General features: G+C 63.6%; 1 protein-coding gene across 6 annotated transcripts in view; it reads left to right on the forward strand.

The window, feature by feature from the left end:
- PEBP4 (phosphatidylethanolamine binding protein 4) overlaps positions 1-14,446 on the forward strand; it is a 95,658-nt gene extending 81,212 nt beyond the window's left edge. For all 6 annotated transcript variants that reach the window (XM_074563437.1, XM_074563440.1, XM_074563438.1 and 3 more), the window contains 3 exons: positions 3,889-3,934; positions 6,144-6,260; positions 14,016-14,446. In XM_074563437.1, coding sequence (XP_074419538.1) covers positions 3,889-3,934; positions 6,144-6,260; positions 14,016-14,433 — 581 coding nt within the window. In that variant the 3' untranslated portion in view covers positions 14,434-14,446. The remainder of the gene's footprint in view (positions 1-3,888; positions 3,935-6,143; positions 6,261-14,015) is intronic.
- Positions 14,447-15,238: the final 792 nt, after the last annotated feature.

Below are 15,238 nucleotides of genomic sequence, written 5' to 3' on the forward strand. Positions count from 1 at the left end.
TATTCCTTTATCCTGCCTTTGAGCCTCCGCTCCGCTTGCAGGAGGCTGGATGGCCATCCTGGTGGCTCTGCCCTGCCCGGGATGCTCCCGAGAGCCAATTCCTAAATCCTGACCTCATTAGAAAGATCACAGAAAGAGAGAATAACGAATCTGGGCTCCCGGCTGTGCCGGCTTTGAAGCCGCCTTTCCTCCCCGCCGTGCCGTCAAGCTAGCGCGCCGTAAGCGAGCAGCGCGGGAGGAGCCCTGTTTGTTCGGGGATTAACTTCCCCACTTGCCTAATTGTTGGTTAATCGTATCAGCGGGCCGGCACCGTGGCTGCCACCCCGTGGGACTTGTCCCCCCGGCACCCAGATGTGTCCCCCGGGGTCTCCCCCTCGGCCCCGGGTGCGGGTTGGGGTGCGCTCCCGGGGAGGTGGCGGCAGCCCTGCCCCGCTCCGCCGCGCAGCCCTGGGTCCCATCCGTCATCTGTTTGTCCTGGTCCCCTGCCAGCGATTGTGCCGATTCCCACACCCACTTTCCATAACCCTCCGTCCTCGCCCGGGCGAATCGCTGGCGCGCTCGCCAGCCATCCCTTTCCCCTCCTCTCCGATGGGATCAGACACGTCCTGGAGAGGGGGAAGAAAAGAAAAGGGGGAGGGGGGGAGGGAGGAAAAAAAAAAAAGATCAAGAGGAAAACAAAATGTGACTCACTGCCTTCTTAATTTATTTGTATTTATTTATTCCCCCCCACCGCGCCCTATGCTGCGACGTGCAACGCTAAGGCGATCTACCGGAGAGCCTCGGCACAGCCGGTGTCCGGCTCGGCAAAGGGATGTCAGGAATAGGGGGGAATTAATTTTCTCCACTCTTTTGGCCAAGGAAAAGAGCACAGAGAGGAGGTCCTGGCACAGGAATTGTGTGGCGTGGATTTTTAAGGCTGTCCGGGTCTTTGCATGAGCATCCCAGCAGCATCCCGTGCTCCACCAGCATCCCATGTCCCACCAGCATCCCATGTCCCAGCAGCATCCTGTGTCCCACCAGCACCCCCTGTCCCAGCAGCATCCCGTGTCCCAGCAGCATCCCCTATCCCAGCAGCATCCCGTGTCCCACCAGCACTCAACACTGCGCGGCACGGACCGGAGGGTGGAAATATCTAATTCCACCTCCTACACTGTGTCCTCGGCGGGGGGAAAAAAGAAAAAGAGAAGATAAAAGGCTGGGAAGCTCAAATGGTGTCATTAGGAACTATTAATGCTCTCATAAAAGGGCATTAATAAACGCGGCAGCTCATCAGCGTCCATTAGCTCCGCTCGTGGCAGGGATCTTCGGGGGCCGCCGGCGTGCAATGCTCCCCTCGCCCTCGCCGGCATTTCAGCAGCGGGGCAAGGGGCTGGAGGGGGGGTTTATTCCTCTCTGCCAACCGTTTCCACCCCCCCCCCCCCAACAGCAGGACCCTGGGAGGGAAAGCTCGCAGGAGCAAGCGGGGCTTCACCCCCGACCCCGCCGTCCTCTCCTGCAGCCCGTCGCGAGCAGCGTTTGCTTCCTTTGCTTCCAGAATAGCTGTTTACTATTAAAAAAAAAAAAAAAAAGAAACAAAAACAAAACAAGGCAGGGTTTCCAGTGCTCGTCCTTATTTTCTCCCTCCCGCCCTCTTCCTGTTCTCGCCTCTTAAAAGGAGCTTTATCCTTTGACTCTCCCATCCCCGGGGCTAGCCAGAACCCACTGCATCTCGGGGCGAGCAGGCAACCCACATGGGCAGGCAGGAAAACAGGGAGGAGGCCCCAGCCTCTCCCGATAAGCCCATGGCAAAGCCAGGAATAGCAGCGAGGTCCCCGCACGGGAGCAGCCCTACCCTCACCGGAGAGAGAGGAAAAAACCAACCAACCCTCCATCCCTGCCTTTGAAGAGCTGGGGCTGGCAACCGGCCCGGCCGCATGGCGAGCTGGGGCTCTGCTGCGAGCTTCCTCGGCTAGCCCGGCCCCGTAGTCGAGATGGGCACATCTGGGGGGGGGACAGGCACAGCTGGAGGGGCTGGGCGTGCAGGGCTGGGTAGAGCAGATGTGCACATCTGGATGGAGGAGGCACGCACGTCGGCCGGGCGGAGCAGGCGTGGAATGGAGTGGAAGCTCGGGGGGGGGGGCTGGGGAAGCACATCTGGATGGAGCGGGTGTGTACATTTGGATGGAGGGAGCAGGCATATGCATCTGGATGGAGTGGGTGTGCACATCTGGACGGAGCGGGCCTGAGCATCTGCATGGAGTTGGGTGTGCACATACGGGTGGAGCGGGCACACACATCTGGATGGAGCGGGCACGCACGTCTGGATGGAAGGCGCAGATGCACCCATCTGGACGAGTGGGCCTGCACATCTGGATAGAGCCAGTCCGAGCATCTGCATGGAGCGGGCACACACATCCAGATGGAAGGAGCAGACGTACACATCTGGATGGAGTGGGCACGTGCATCCAGATGGAGCAGGCACGCACATCTGGGTGGAGTGGGCCTGAGCATCAGGAAGGAGTAGGCCTGCACATCTGGAAGGAGCGGGGTCTGATCATCCCGATGGAGCAGGCCTGAGCATCAGAAGGGAGCAGGCGTGCACATCTGGATGGAGCGGGCCCATGTGGGCAGACCGGGCAGGGAGAGAGCAGCCAGCGCAGCCCCATGGCCTCGTGTGTCCCCCCCAGGACACCCCGGGGTGCTTCTCCCCAGCAGCCTGCGCGCCGCCTTCCCCTCCCGCCGGGAGCCGAGGCATCCGAACCTGCCCCTCGCTGCCCAAAACCTTAGTCATCCCCTCTCTGTCGTCGGGATATTTTCGGCTCCGGCTGCCAAGGTGGCAAGCCAGCGGCGGGGAGCCGATAGCCAGGGACCCGCGCGGCATCCCCGTGACCTTCACCGTGCCACCGGCAGCTTGCCGGAGGCTGTCACCAGCCGTGACTCTGTGCAGAGCAGGTTTCTTTGGGGAGAAAGCGAAGCTTTGATCCCGAAGAGCCGGGCAACCGACCGTGTTCCCCGCGTGCACTTTTGCTTGCAATTATCTGATGCATCATTTTTTTTATTTTTTTTTTTTCCGGGGTAATAACTCCCCGGGCAGGTTAGGACGGAGGAGCCCTGGCAGCGGCGCGTGTGTGGGCAGGACTGGAATAACGGGTGCCGTAGGAGAGGATTTACGAGCGCTGGGAGGTGGGGGCCGCCCAGGAATAGCACAGCAGGTCAGGGGTGAGGTGGCTTGTGCGGGGCCAGGATGTGGCCGAAGCTCCTGCCGCCATCCCCTTCCCATTAATCCATTCCTGGTGGGATGCTCGGTGGTCCTCCAGTCCCAGCAGAGCCAAACCCGCCGGGCAGTGGGGATTTCTCGCCGGGCAGGAGTTTCGGTTGAGAGCAAAACTGTCGTGACGGGGCAAAGCTTTGCCGCGGGAACACCGGTGCAAATCGCCGCGGTCCTCCGCTGCCGCCCCGTTCCCGGCCGGGACGGTTCACCCATCCCCAACACCAGTGTGCCCAGTGGCGCCGAGGCTTTTAATGGGGCTGTTGTGGCTTTCCCAGTATGCCACAGCCTGGATCACCGGTCCGGCTCACCAGACCACTGGCCCCCCCCGCCGTGCGCGGGTGACAGCATGGTGACAGCATCGCTTGTGCGCCAGAGCACCACGTGTCGAGCCTCTAAATCCCAAATGGCCCAAAAAGCCCCCGGCGCGCTCCTTACACCCTGGCCCAGCCATGCCCCGCCCCCCCCCCCCCCCAAGGTTTGCTCCCTTTGCAAGGAAAACACCCAAAATGTTGGAGAACAAACACCTGGGGAGATGCGGGTGCAGCCGGGGGGTGGGGGGTGAGGAGGGGTCTGTCCCCCTACATCCTTCTCCCGGGGGGCCTCGGTAGCATCTCACCCCCCTCTTCTTGTCCTTTCAGGGTGCGGATCTGAGGACTGGGGACATCAAAGGGCGCGTGCTGACGGGTGAGTGCAGACCCCGATGGGCGACACAGAGGGGGACACGGTGGGGGGGTCCCACAGCCCGGGCTGGGAGCCGGGAGGAGGCGGTGGCAGAGCTGGTTGTCCCCGGCGGGGACGAGCACGCCAGGACACGAGGGAGGGACGCGAGGGGCTCCCGCTGGGCGCGCTCTGAAATAGGAGCCACTTTTTCTCTTCTTTTTCTAGAGGCAAAAGTGGTTAAAAAAACTCCCCAGCGGTTGGAAGAGCTCCAAACCAGTGCGAAAAGGCGGCGGGGGGAGGAGGATGGGGGGGGGGGGGAAATACAATCAAAAAGAAAAAACAGGAGATAAAAGCGGGTGAATCCCAACAACTTCTGTGATGTTGCACCAACAAAGACTTTCAGCTCCAAACAGAGCAGCCGCAGCTCAGGGGGGTGACACCCCCAGGGAGCGGGGCCGGGGGGGCCGGGGGCTCGCCCGGCTGTGGGCACACGAGTCCTGGAGGAGCTTCAGCCTCTTGTCCCTTGGCGGGGACAAGACGGAGGATGAGGGACGGCAGCGTGGAACTTCGGGGAGTATCTCACAGAATCACAGAATGACCGAGTGGCCAGGGTGGGAAGGGACCTCTGGAGATCCCCTCGTCCCACCCCCGGCCAGAGCAGGGTCACCCAGAGCAGGTGGCACAGGGACGCCTCCAGGGGGGGTTTGGGATGTCTCCAGAGACGGAGACTCCCCCACCTCTCTGGGCAGCCTGTGCCAGGGCTCTGCCACCCTCACAGCAAAGAAGTTCCTCCTCGTCTTGAGATGGAACTTCCCATGGTCACGTTTGTGCCCGTTACCCCTCGTCCTGTCCCTGGGCACCACTGAGAAGAGCCTGGCCCTGTCCTCCTGACACCCCCCCCTTGAAGTATTGATCAGCGTTGATAAGGTCCCCCCTCAGCCATCTTTTTTCCAGACTGAAGAGCCCCAAATCCCTCAGCCTTTCCCCATCGGAGAGATGTTCCCGTCCCCTCATCCTCTTGGTGGCCCTTTGCTGTCCCCTCTCCAGCCGTTCCCTGTCCTTCTGGAGCCGGGGAGCCCAGAACTGGACCCAGTGCTCCAGATGGGGCCTCCCCAGGGCGGAGCAGAGGGGGGGGATGACCTCCCTCCACCTGCTGGCCACGCTCTTCTGGATGCCCCCCAGGATGCCATTGGCCTTCTTGGCCACCAGGGCCCACTGGTGGCTCGTGGTCATCCCGTTGTCCCCCAGCACTTCCAGGTCTCTCTCCACAGAGCTGCTCTCTAGCAGGTCACCCCCAACCTGCCCTGGTCTCCCCAGGGATGTCCCTCTCCTGGGGACAACCAGCCCTCTCCGGTGATGGTGCACCTACACCCCCCGGCCAGCTGCGGGCCCCACGTCTGGGCAGCTGTGCTCTTCTCGGTTGGGTTAAGGGCACACATGCAGCATGCGGTGCAGCCCAGGGGATGTACCCACCTGCGCCCCGAACATCTGCAGCGACGTGGGGAAACGACGCTGCACCTCCAGCACCTGGGAACCCACCGCTCCCACCGCAAGAGCATCCTCCCCCGCCAAATCTGGGTGCGGGAGGACTTCAAAACCACCCCCCTGGAGCCCGGCCAGCGGTGTGTGGGGCACCCTGCACCCCCATGGGGCAGCCGGGAGGGCGAGGGGTGCTGGGCTGGCTGCTGGGGGTCTCAGGCTTGTCCCCACGGCAGGTCCCCGCATGGCTCTCCCCAGGGGAGGCTGCACCCAGAAAGGGGGTGACATGGAGGGGGCACGGCGGGGGTGGCACTGGGATGGGAAGGGTGATGGAGGCGAGGTCGGGGCGCTCGGCAGGGAGGCGAGGAGCACCCCGGGGCTCTCAAGTTGAAAGAGGAGGAGGAGGAGAAGGAGGAGAGGGCGGTGGCTGGCGCAGCGGGAGGTTGGGGGCAGGTTATTTCAGGAGAGGGAAAACAGGAGCTCCCCCCGCCCCGGGCAGAGCTGGGGGGTGAAGCGGGTGGTGAAAAGGCAGGGGGTGGGTTGGGGGGGGCACGGCGGCTGCTTTTGCCTGTGAAACACCTGCGGTGCCGAGCGCTTTCTCCCTCCAGCCCCACGCGAAGAGGGGGAGTGGTGCTGGGTGGGAAAGCCGGTCCCAGCCTGGAGTTGTTGCGGGGGGGGGTGATGGGTGCGTGGTTCCGGTGGGGAGCGGGTGCTGCTCGGAGGGATGCTCAGCCATTATCTTTTGCATCCCCAGATTACGTCCGGCCCACGCCCCCGCCCCGCAGCGGGTACCACCGCTACCAGCTCCGCCTGTACGAGCAGCCGGCCCAGGTGGCCATCGCCCTCAGCCCCCAGGAGTGGGTCTCGCTGGGTAAGGAGCGGCCGTGCCCTCGCCGTCCACCCCGCGGGGCTTTCCCGGGGGTACGGATACCGCCATGTGTCGGGAGATGCCAGAAGTGGGGGATACCAGACGTGGGGGATGCCAGAAGTGCCGGGCTGGGGATGCTATTTTGGTGCAAATGGACTCCAAACCCTCACACAGGAGGCGGGGGGGGTGTTAAGTCCTCGCAAGGCGGCGGAAACCTTCGGCAAAACGGCTGGTAACGGCCTGGCTAGTGGGATCGGAAGCAGGGAGAGATCTCGGCGGCGGTGAAATGGGGCTAAGTCCTCGCTGGCACGTCCCCATCGGCCCCATCCCGCCCCCCCCCCCCACAAAAAAAAGCCGCGGGAGTTGCATCACCAGCACCTCGGAGGGAGGCAGATAGGGATCAGCCACGGAGATGATGGTTTAGCAAGGGATTGCTCAAACCGGGCTGACACAACGCCCGCCAACTCCCAGCTCCCCGCCGCCTCCCCAAATCCCGCGCGCCGCCGGTGGAGGACGTCTATCCCCCAAACCGCGATGGGACCGTTCCCGCTGCTTCATCCCGCGTGGGATGGGGGTGGCCCCTGGGACCCTCGTCCGGGGCGAGGACCCGTCCTGCAAAATGCGAGGGGTGGGTTCCTTCGCCGGCGGGAGCCAGGCAGCCCCGGGGAGGGGAACGCGGGGCACCGCGGTTCACGTGGCCTCGGCAAGGGAAATTTCAAAACTTTCCCAGCCGGGACCACATGAGCGCGGCTCGATCGGCAGGTCAGGTCGGTGCCTCTCGCCTGCGCCGGCCTGACTCAGCCCTGCCCCGCGTTAACCGACGCCGCGCGGCACCCCCCGAGGAAAGGCGAATGGCGGCGGGGTGGCTCCGGGGACATCACCGTCCCCACAAAGTCCCCATGCGGGGAGAGACACCCCCCCCGCAGGTGCGGGGCCGGGATGCTGGTCCCGTGGCCGGAGCGGGGCCACTGCTGCTGCTGCTGCGAGTTTCTCTGCGGGCTATTTCTGCCCTTCGCTTTGCTTTCTGGCTCATTAGCTCTGCTTCTTAACGACGTGCGTTTGAAGCCACCACCACCCCCCGCCAGCGGAGAGGGGCACTTCCCCGGCCCCTCGTCCCCGGCGTGGTCGGAGGAGGGGGCTCCACTGCTGTCACCCGGGGCCACGCACCCGCATCCCGAGGCTGGGAAGGGAGGCTGGGACACCTTTTCCCTGATAAATCCCCTTATTTGCAGGAATTGTGGCTCCAGCCCCCAAATTTCATACCCAAAGGGGTCCAGCCATCAGATCCGTGTGTCCTACGGAATATTAACCCCTGTCCCCCATGGCACAGGGAGGCTGGGAAGGGAAGCTGGGAAGGGAGGCTGGGATACCTTTTTCCAGATAAATCCCCTTATTAGCAAGATGTGCGATGCCAGCCCCCAAATTTCATACCCAAAGGGGTCTATCCACCAGACCCACGTGTCCTGCGGAAGACCCCTCCCTGTCCCCCTGACCCCGGAGGCACAGGGAGGCTGGGATGGGAGACTGGGACACTGTTTTCCAGATAAATCCCCTTATTTGCAGGATGTGCGGCTCCAGTCCCCAAATTTCATACCCAAAGGGGTCCAGCCACCAGACCCACGTGTCCTGCGGAAGATCCACCCCCCGTCCCCCCGTCCCCGAGGCGCAGGGTGGCCGGGTGCTCCCTCTCCGTCCCATCCTCAAGTTTCTCGGCTCTTCCCGGGCTCCCTGGGAAAGACCCGTGAAAACGGCAGCGGATATTTCCTCCGCAACATCTGATGCCGAGTGTCGCCGTTTGTCAGCCAGCTGCGGCTGTCTCTCGGTGGAGGCTGGTATTTAAGTAGTTGGTTGAAGGTTATTTTTAACCATTTCACTGCTGCATCCCATCCTCAGCTGGATTGAGCCCATCTCTAGAATTCCCAGGGCCGCCGTCGAGTGGGGCGTGAGCCCTAAAAGCAGACGAAGGATGAGATTTTGGTGTCTGAAGGGTTTTGAGTAAATCCATCCCCAGGGAGCGTGGTGGGACGGACACCGATGGAACCACCATCCCTGTGTGGCTGAGTGATGGGATCTGGCCCCGTGGTGCGAAGAGGAGCAAACGCACGTGGAAACAAGGTCCAGCGGAGGGACACGGAGATGCTGGGAGGGCTGGAGCCCCTCTGCTGTGGGGACAGGCTGAGAGAGCTGGGGGGGTTCAGCCTGGAGAAGAGAAGGCTCCGGGGAGACCTTGGAGCCCCTTCCAGTTCCTAAAGGGGCTCCAGGAAAGCTGGGGAGGGACTCTGGAGCAGGGAGGGGAGCCATGGGACGAGGGGGAAGGGTTTTACACTGACAGAGGGGAGACTGAGATGAGATCTGGGGAAGGAATTGTTTGCTGTGAGGGGGGTGAGCCCCTGGCCCAGGTTGCCCAGAGAAGCTGTGGCTGCCCCATCCCTGGAGGGGTTCAAGGCCAGGTTGGCCGGGGCTTGGAGCAACCTGGGCTGGTGGGAGGTGTCCCTGCCCAGGGCAGGGGGTGGCACTGGGTGGTCCTGAAAGTCCCTTCCAGCCCAAACCATTCCGTGATTCTAAGGAGAGCCTGACCCCAGCAGACCACTGAGAAACTCAGCCAGCTCCTCCACGGCTCTGGCTTGGTCCTCTCCTGCGGTATGAGATGCAGGTTCGGCCGGCGATGCTGCAGGCACAGTTTGCAGCCTTCCTCGGGGTTTTCCATCTTGCTCGGCCTTCAGCCAGCCCCTTCTTCTTGCTTTTATTTCGCCCTACATCTGCTGGCCGCCATGTCTCCATCTCACCAGAGATGGTGGCACCCATCGTCGCCAGGCGCTAAGGCTGGAGAGGGAGAGATGTCCTGACCAGAGCATCCAGCCCAGCCTCTGGATGCATCCAGCGCCGCATCCCTGTGCCGTGCATCCATCCCTCCAACAGCTGGTTCCCTGGTAGAGCCCGCCTGGGGAGAAGATGGAGCAGAGCAGCTCCCTCCTTCACCCTCCACCCAGGCACAGCCATGGGATGCGCTTTGCTGGCCCAACTGGGAAAAGGTGCTGGGCCAAGCGGGGCCGAACTGGGGAAGGCGGTGTGTGCCAGGCGGGATGGCAGGAGCTCGGCGGCGGAGCCGAGAGGCCGGAGCCTCCAGAAGAGGGCACTAAACCAGGGCCTGCCCGTCCCCGCTGCTCGGAAAGAGCCATTCCTTGTGCAAACCTTTGGGAAACCATAAAGCGAGGGGCAACGGCAAGTGTGGAAAATAAATCCGTGACGCTTCTCCCCCCCTCTCCCCCCCAACACCCGGCTTTGCGGTGCCGGCAGCTCAAGGGGAGCGAGGACGGCTCCGTGGTGGCTCCGGTGCCCACCCTGCTGTGGTGGGGTCCCGGCTGGGGTGGCACCCATGGGGAAAGGGTCAGGTGCCGTGCCCGAGGGCGCGCAGGCTGGCGGTGGCAGAGATGGAGGGGGTGCTGCAGCACCCCGCTCCTGTCCCCCCCCCGGCCGCCGCCAGCGCTCCCCGGCGCTGCTGGCAATGGTGAAATCGGTTGTTTACGGCAGAGGTGTTTCTCCAGGGCGGCTGTTGAGCAAAAAGACTTGTTTCATCAGGAAAAAAAACCAAACCAAACCAAAACACCCTGATCCTTCTCCGCGAGCGTTTCTGATCAATCCCGGCACTGGCCGTTTCTCCCTGCGCGATCGCGGGCTGATAACTCTCTTGGAGCCTCAGTTTCTCCATTGGAGTCTGATTCACTCCGCTTTTTTTTTTTTTTTTGCAGCTTTGCAACTAAATCGTGGCTGGGCACCAGCCCTGTCCCCGCTTGGGACCGGGGATGGAGACCCTTGGGGTGTCCCCGAGGCCGTACGGGCACCGCCAGGCAGTGCAAAGCCCTTCCTCCCTCCTCGCCCCGCTTCCCTGCCCGAGCCGGGAAGGTTTTTACAAGCCGTGTTTGTGTTTTGGCGAGATGCGAGATAATAAGTTGTGGTCTGCAAAATGTCAAAGCCACCCCGCGCTCTCCATCCGGCGCTGGGGCTCCGCCGCAACGAGCCGCGGGAAACTCCCTCGGCCGGGGGGAATTCGGGCATCCAGGGAACCCCGGCCGCGGCGGGGTGGCACGGTGGCGCTGGGGACCTTCTCGCCCATCTGCAGCCCGCGGGAGGATGGAGACCGTTTGTTTCCTTTCCTTTGTGGGGGAACTTTAATTAGCACAAAATCTGGAGGCTTAATTGTACCTACCGGGCAGTGCCGTATCTCCCTCCGCTTCCACCCTGCCATGTCCCAGTGCCAGGTGCCCGCCAGCTCCGGTGAGCATGGGGAGATGCTCCTCAGCATCCCCAAACCCTGTCCTGCCCCAGAAAGGTATTTTACACCTGGAAAAGGACTTTTGCCTCCCAGAAATGTTGCCTCTGGGAAGCGGCAAGTCCTTTGGGAAGGGGGGACCAGGGGTGAGCCCAGCTGTGTGCCCTCACCGTGTTGTCTCCATCCCTCCCCTCCTCCCTCGGAAAGGTATTTTACACCTGGAAAAGGACTTTTGCCTCCCAGAACTGTTGCCTCTGGGAAGCAGCAAGTCCTTTGGGAAGGAGAGGCCTGGCTGGGTGCCCTCCCCGTGTCACCATCCCTCTCCTCCTCCTGCCCCAGAAAGGCATTTTACACCTGGGAATGGACTTTTGCCTCCCAGAAATGTTGCCTCTGGGAAGCGGCAAGTCCTTTGGGAAGCGGGGACCAGGGATGAGCCTGGCTGAGCGCCCTCCCCGTGTCTCCATCCCTCTCCGGCTTCTCATCGGGGCCACAGCATTGACTCATGAGCCGATCTCATGCGCCTCCGATCTGCCCAGCTGGAAAATCGGGTCGGACCGGGCCCCGGCGGGGAGGGAAAGGCTGCGGCTGGGACGGGAGGCGGCGAAGGGCTTGCGGGAAGCGCATGATCCCGGCCAAAGTCCCCGGGTGTCAGTTAATGGTGACCAAAGCAGCCGGCGGCCTCCCGCCTACCTCCGCTGGGTCATCATTAATCTTGGCAGAAAAGCATCAGGGCTCCTATCAAGGGAGAACGGCCCCGCGGATGAGGCTGATAAATTACAGCCGGACACATGGCCCCGGCACGCCGGGGACCAGTGGTTTTGGGGGGGGGGGGGTGGCAGAGCTGTGAAACAGCCCCGTGCCTACGTCACCTGTGGGGCTGGGGGGTCCCTGAGCTCCCCGAGCCCAGCGGCTGCCTCGTGCCTCGGTTTCCCCAGCTGGCACGCAGGGATCAGGCGGCGGCCGCACGTGTGGGTGTCAGCCGGGCGCTCCTCGTTCTGCGGCGGGTGCTCGGATAAGGGTCAAGCGTGATGATATAATCCTCCGGGAAACCAGCTTGAAAGCGGACCCGGCCACGGATGAAACGTGGCATTGTTTCGGCAGGGAGGGAGAGGGGACGGCGGCACCGCGACCTCAGCTCCCTGGCCACCCCCCCGCCCCGCTCCATGGTCCCGGTGACCCATGGCCGGTGCGGCAGCATGATTTGGGATGCTTTGCAGTGGGACATCACCCGGGGGGTGCGGGATGTCGTGCTGGGATGGGGCACCCAGTGTGGGGATGCGCCACAGCGCGTCAACTTGGCGGGGGGCACGCGGACCCCCAGGCTCGGTAGCCACATGGTGCATCACCCCTTTTGCCACACCGGCGGCTGCTCCCGGGGGTTTTCCCTGCGGCCGGTCCCGGCTCCCCGCGAGGGACGGGCACAACCAGTGCGATGGCAGGGAGGAAAGTAGGTCAGGAAAAACCCTCGCCCCACGCGTGGGGGCGAGAGCCGGGGCTGTTGCCTACAGCGGCTCTGCCTTCATTCCCCCCCCCTCACCCCCCCGGCTCCTTTCATCCGCGCCTCTCCGGGGGCTTCACCCACATCAATGGCAGCTCCCGGCACCCCTGGGAGACGGGGGTCCCGTGGGGCGCCGGCCGCTCTCCCCCCGGGGGCTTTCCCAGCGCTTTGAAACCCTGTGGATGAAAGGGCTGAGGGCGCAGCGGGAGCATCCCACCCCCCCACGCCCCCCTCCGAGACCCCTTCCCCGGGCGCCACGCTCGCCGGGACCCCTGGAGCTCAGAGCGGGGATGATTTGAGACCCCCCAACCCTCCTTGCCAGGGTGTTATTTGGGGATGGACGTGGCGGGGCTCACAGCCATTGCCAGGCTTGGCAGCGGCACCGGCAAACCCAAAGCCCCCTCGGGATGAGCCAGAGCTGCTGGAAATGTGGCTGCGTGTCCCGGATGGCAGTGACCCCGGTGTGGCACAGCAGGACTGACCTTGTCCTCGGCTTCCCTGGGGACATCTGGGACCCCCCCAGCTACACACGGCCTGACTGGATATTAGGAAAAATGTCTTCACGGAAAGGGTTATCACACATCGGAACAGGCTGCCCAGGGAAGCGGCGGAATCGCCATCCCTGGAGGGATTTAAAAGCCGGGCAGACGTGGTGCGGAGGGACATGGGTCAGTGGTGGTTTGGGCAGTGCTGGGTTGATGGTTGGACTCGATGATCTGAAAGGTCCCTTCCAACCCGGACAATTCCATGATTCTGATTCTATCTCCTTGCCCCCGGGGTGCAGGGTCCAGCCTGAGCATCCTGGGTCCTCCTTCCCAGGCGGCGGAGCATCTCCCCAGCCACATCCTCCTGCTGCTCCAGGAGGTCGCAGGGTGACAGCACCGGGAGCATCTTCAGAGCCCATCGGGGGCTTTTTGGCCACAGGCTGACTCGCTGTCAGGGGGGCAAGCCAGGGGGAGCCGGGCTCCACCAGCGCCCCGAGCCATGGCCGCCCCGCGCGGGGTGATGCAGCAGCTCGGCTTTTGCTCAGCACTTTTGCAAGAGCGAAGGGGATGGTTTGCTCCGGCTTGGGGCTGAGATGCGAAGGCAGATAAGGGCTGCCAGTCTGCAGCGTGACATTAAAGAGCAGCTCCAGGAAGGGGAGAGGAGGGGAGGATGAGTTTCAGATAAACAACGGGCCCCATTTCTCCCCTTCCCCCCCGGTGACACCACAGTCGCGTTCGGTCCCGCGTCCCGCCGAGCAGGGATGGAGGTGGCAGCCTGAGATGCTCGGGTCCGTCGTCGTCACCCCCCGGGGAAAGCCCCTCTGGCCGGGGAGGAGGATGCTCCACCAGCCACCAGCCAGACTCACGCTCGACACTGAGCCCTGGCAGGGGGATTTCTGCCCCGCGGGGGCCGGGCACAAGGGAACCCCTCCTGCCCACCCCCTCGGAGAGGGTTTCCCTGCCACCTCCAGGAAAAACTGAGGCTGGCTCCAGCCACGAGCTGTCCCCGGCATCCTCTGGTCCGGGCAGGTGGCAGAGGACGGGGGTCAGGAACGACGACCCCCACCCTCAGCCCCATTAACTTGTGGAGCAGCGGCTCGGTGCATGCGAGCCGGGGGGGGGGGGAGCTGGGCGATCTCCTGCCATCTCCCCCACGTGCTGCCAGGGGATTTCCAGGGTGGGCTCGTAGGAAGCCGTGGGAAGCTCTAAAGGTCCGCAGGGGCGGAGGGGGGGGGTCATGAGAGGAGCCAGCACCATTTACCCCCAACCTGGGGGACGCTCAGGGCTGGGCTCCCCGTGGCTCCCTGCCCTCTGGCCCCGCGGGGCAGAGCCCGGTGCCCCCCCGCCGGCCTGCCGCCGTTCGCAGGATGTGGGCTGCAGCAGGCGGTGCATGGCATGCAGCATGCAGAGCCCCAGCCCGGCCCCGGAGCATGCCCCCCCACCCCACACCCGCCTCCAGCCCCCTCCTCCCAGCCCCGCTCACCCCCTCTCCCCCCTCTCCCCAGGTGCCTGGGCGATGGAGAGCTTCGTGAAGCAGTTTCGGTTGGGCTCCCCGGTGGCTTCAACCCAGTTCCTCACCAAATACTACGAGGATTAGCGCCGGCCATCGCGTCGTTCCCCCGCGCAGCTGCACCCCCGCACCCTACAGCCGCCTCCGCCCGGACCGCGAGGAGACCCCACCAAGGACGCCCCCACCTTCTACCAGCCCGGCTTCAAAGCAGAACCCCATCCCCTCCACTTCCAAAACCTTGGGTGGGGGGTTCCTTTTCCCCTCCCAGCAGTGTCCCAGCTCACCCTGGGTGTCCCAGGAAGGGTGGCATCACCCTTTTTCCCTCCCCTCGCCCCATTTCTAGCCTGACCCCCAGCATGTCCCGCCTGCACCTTCGAGGGTCTCGAGCTTTAACGCTTGCAGTTTCAGAATAAAAGATGGACGGAGCGCGCGACGTGACCTGGGCTCCTCGCCAGCAACGAGCGCGGGGCGATACTGGGACAGCACTGGGCGAATCCGGGTGCTTTGGGGTCCGTGCGGACCGTGGGATGGAGCGGACCCCCTGCATCCAGGGTTGGGGGGGGGGACACTGCCAGCAAAACCCTCACGGAGGCGATGCTGGGCATGGCCCGATGTCACCTGGGGGCTGTGGGTGTGGGAGTGGGACCGTGGTGGCCGGCCGGGGGGTGGGCCCTGGGCAGCAGAACGCGGGGTGGTAGCGTGGGAACCGGGCACTGCCCCAGCCTGACTCCGGCCCTGCCCTGCCTTTGCCCTCGCTCGCTGCTTCTCTTGGAAAGCAAAACCGAAATTAAAGCCGTAAATCAGCAGAGCTCTGCCTACTGGCCGCTTAGCCGGACCTCCCCTTTAATTAGCTCTTTAATTAGGCTTTCATCTAAGACTTGGGTTTCTCTGAGGCTTGGATTCACCTGCCTGCGAGTCCTCCTCACAGTGTCTCCTTGGTGGCTCCGCTGTGACAAAGCGGATTTTGTCCTGCCGGTGGCCAGGGCTGCATCCAGGAGCGCTTTGAGCAAACCATGGCGAGCAAGACCCTGGGGTGGGGGAAGGTTTTGCAGGCAGGGGAAACTGAGGCACGAGGGAACGACTTGCCGACGGCCGTGCAGGGAGGTCAGGCATCCTTCAGAGGGGGCGGCGATGCTCTTATTGCTGCATCTCACCCCTGCGTCGGTCCCTGGGTCTGTCCCAGAGCAACCTTTTCCCCGCGCAGGAGAGAAAACAGGT

Source organism: Larus michahellis, chromosome 20 (genome assembly GCF_964199755.1).
Source record: "Larus michahellis chromosome 20, bLarMic1.1, whole genome shotgun sequence".
Lineage (NCBI taxonomy): Eukaryota > Metazoa > Chordata > Aves > Charadriiformes > Laridae > Larus > Larus michahellis.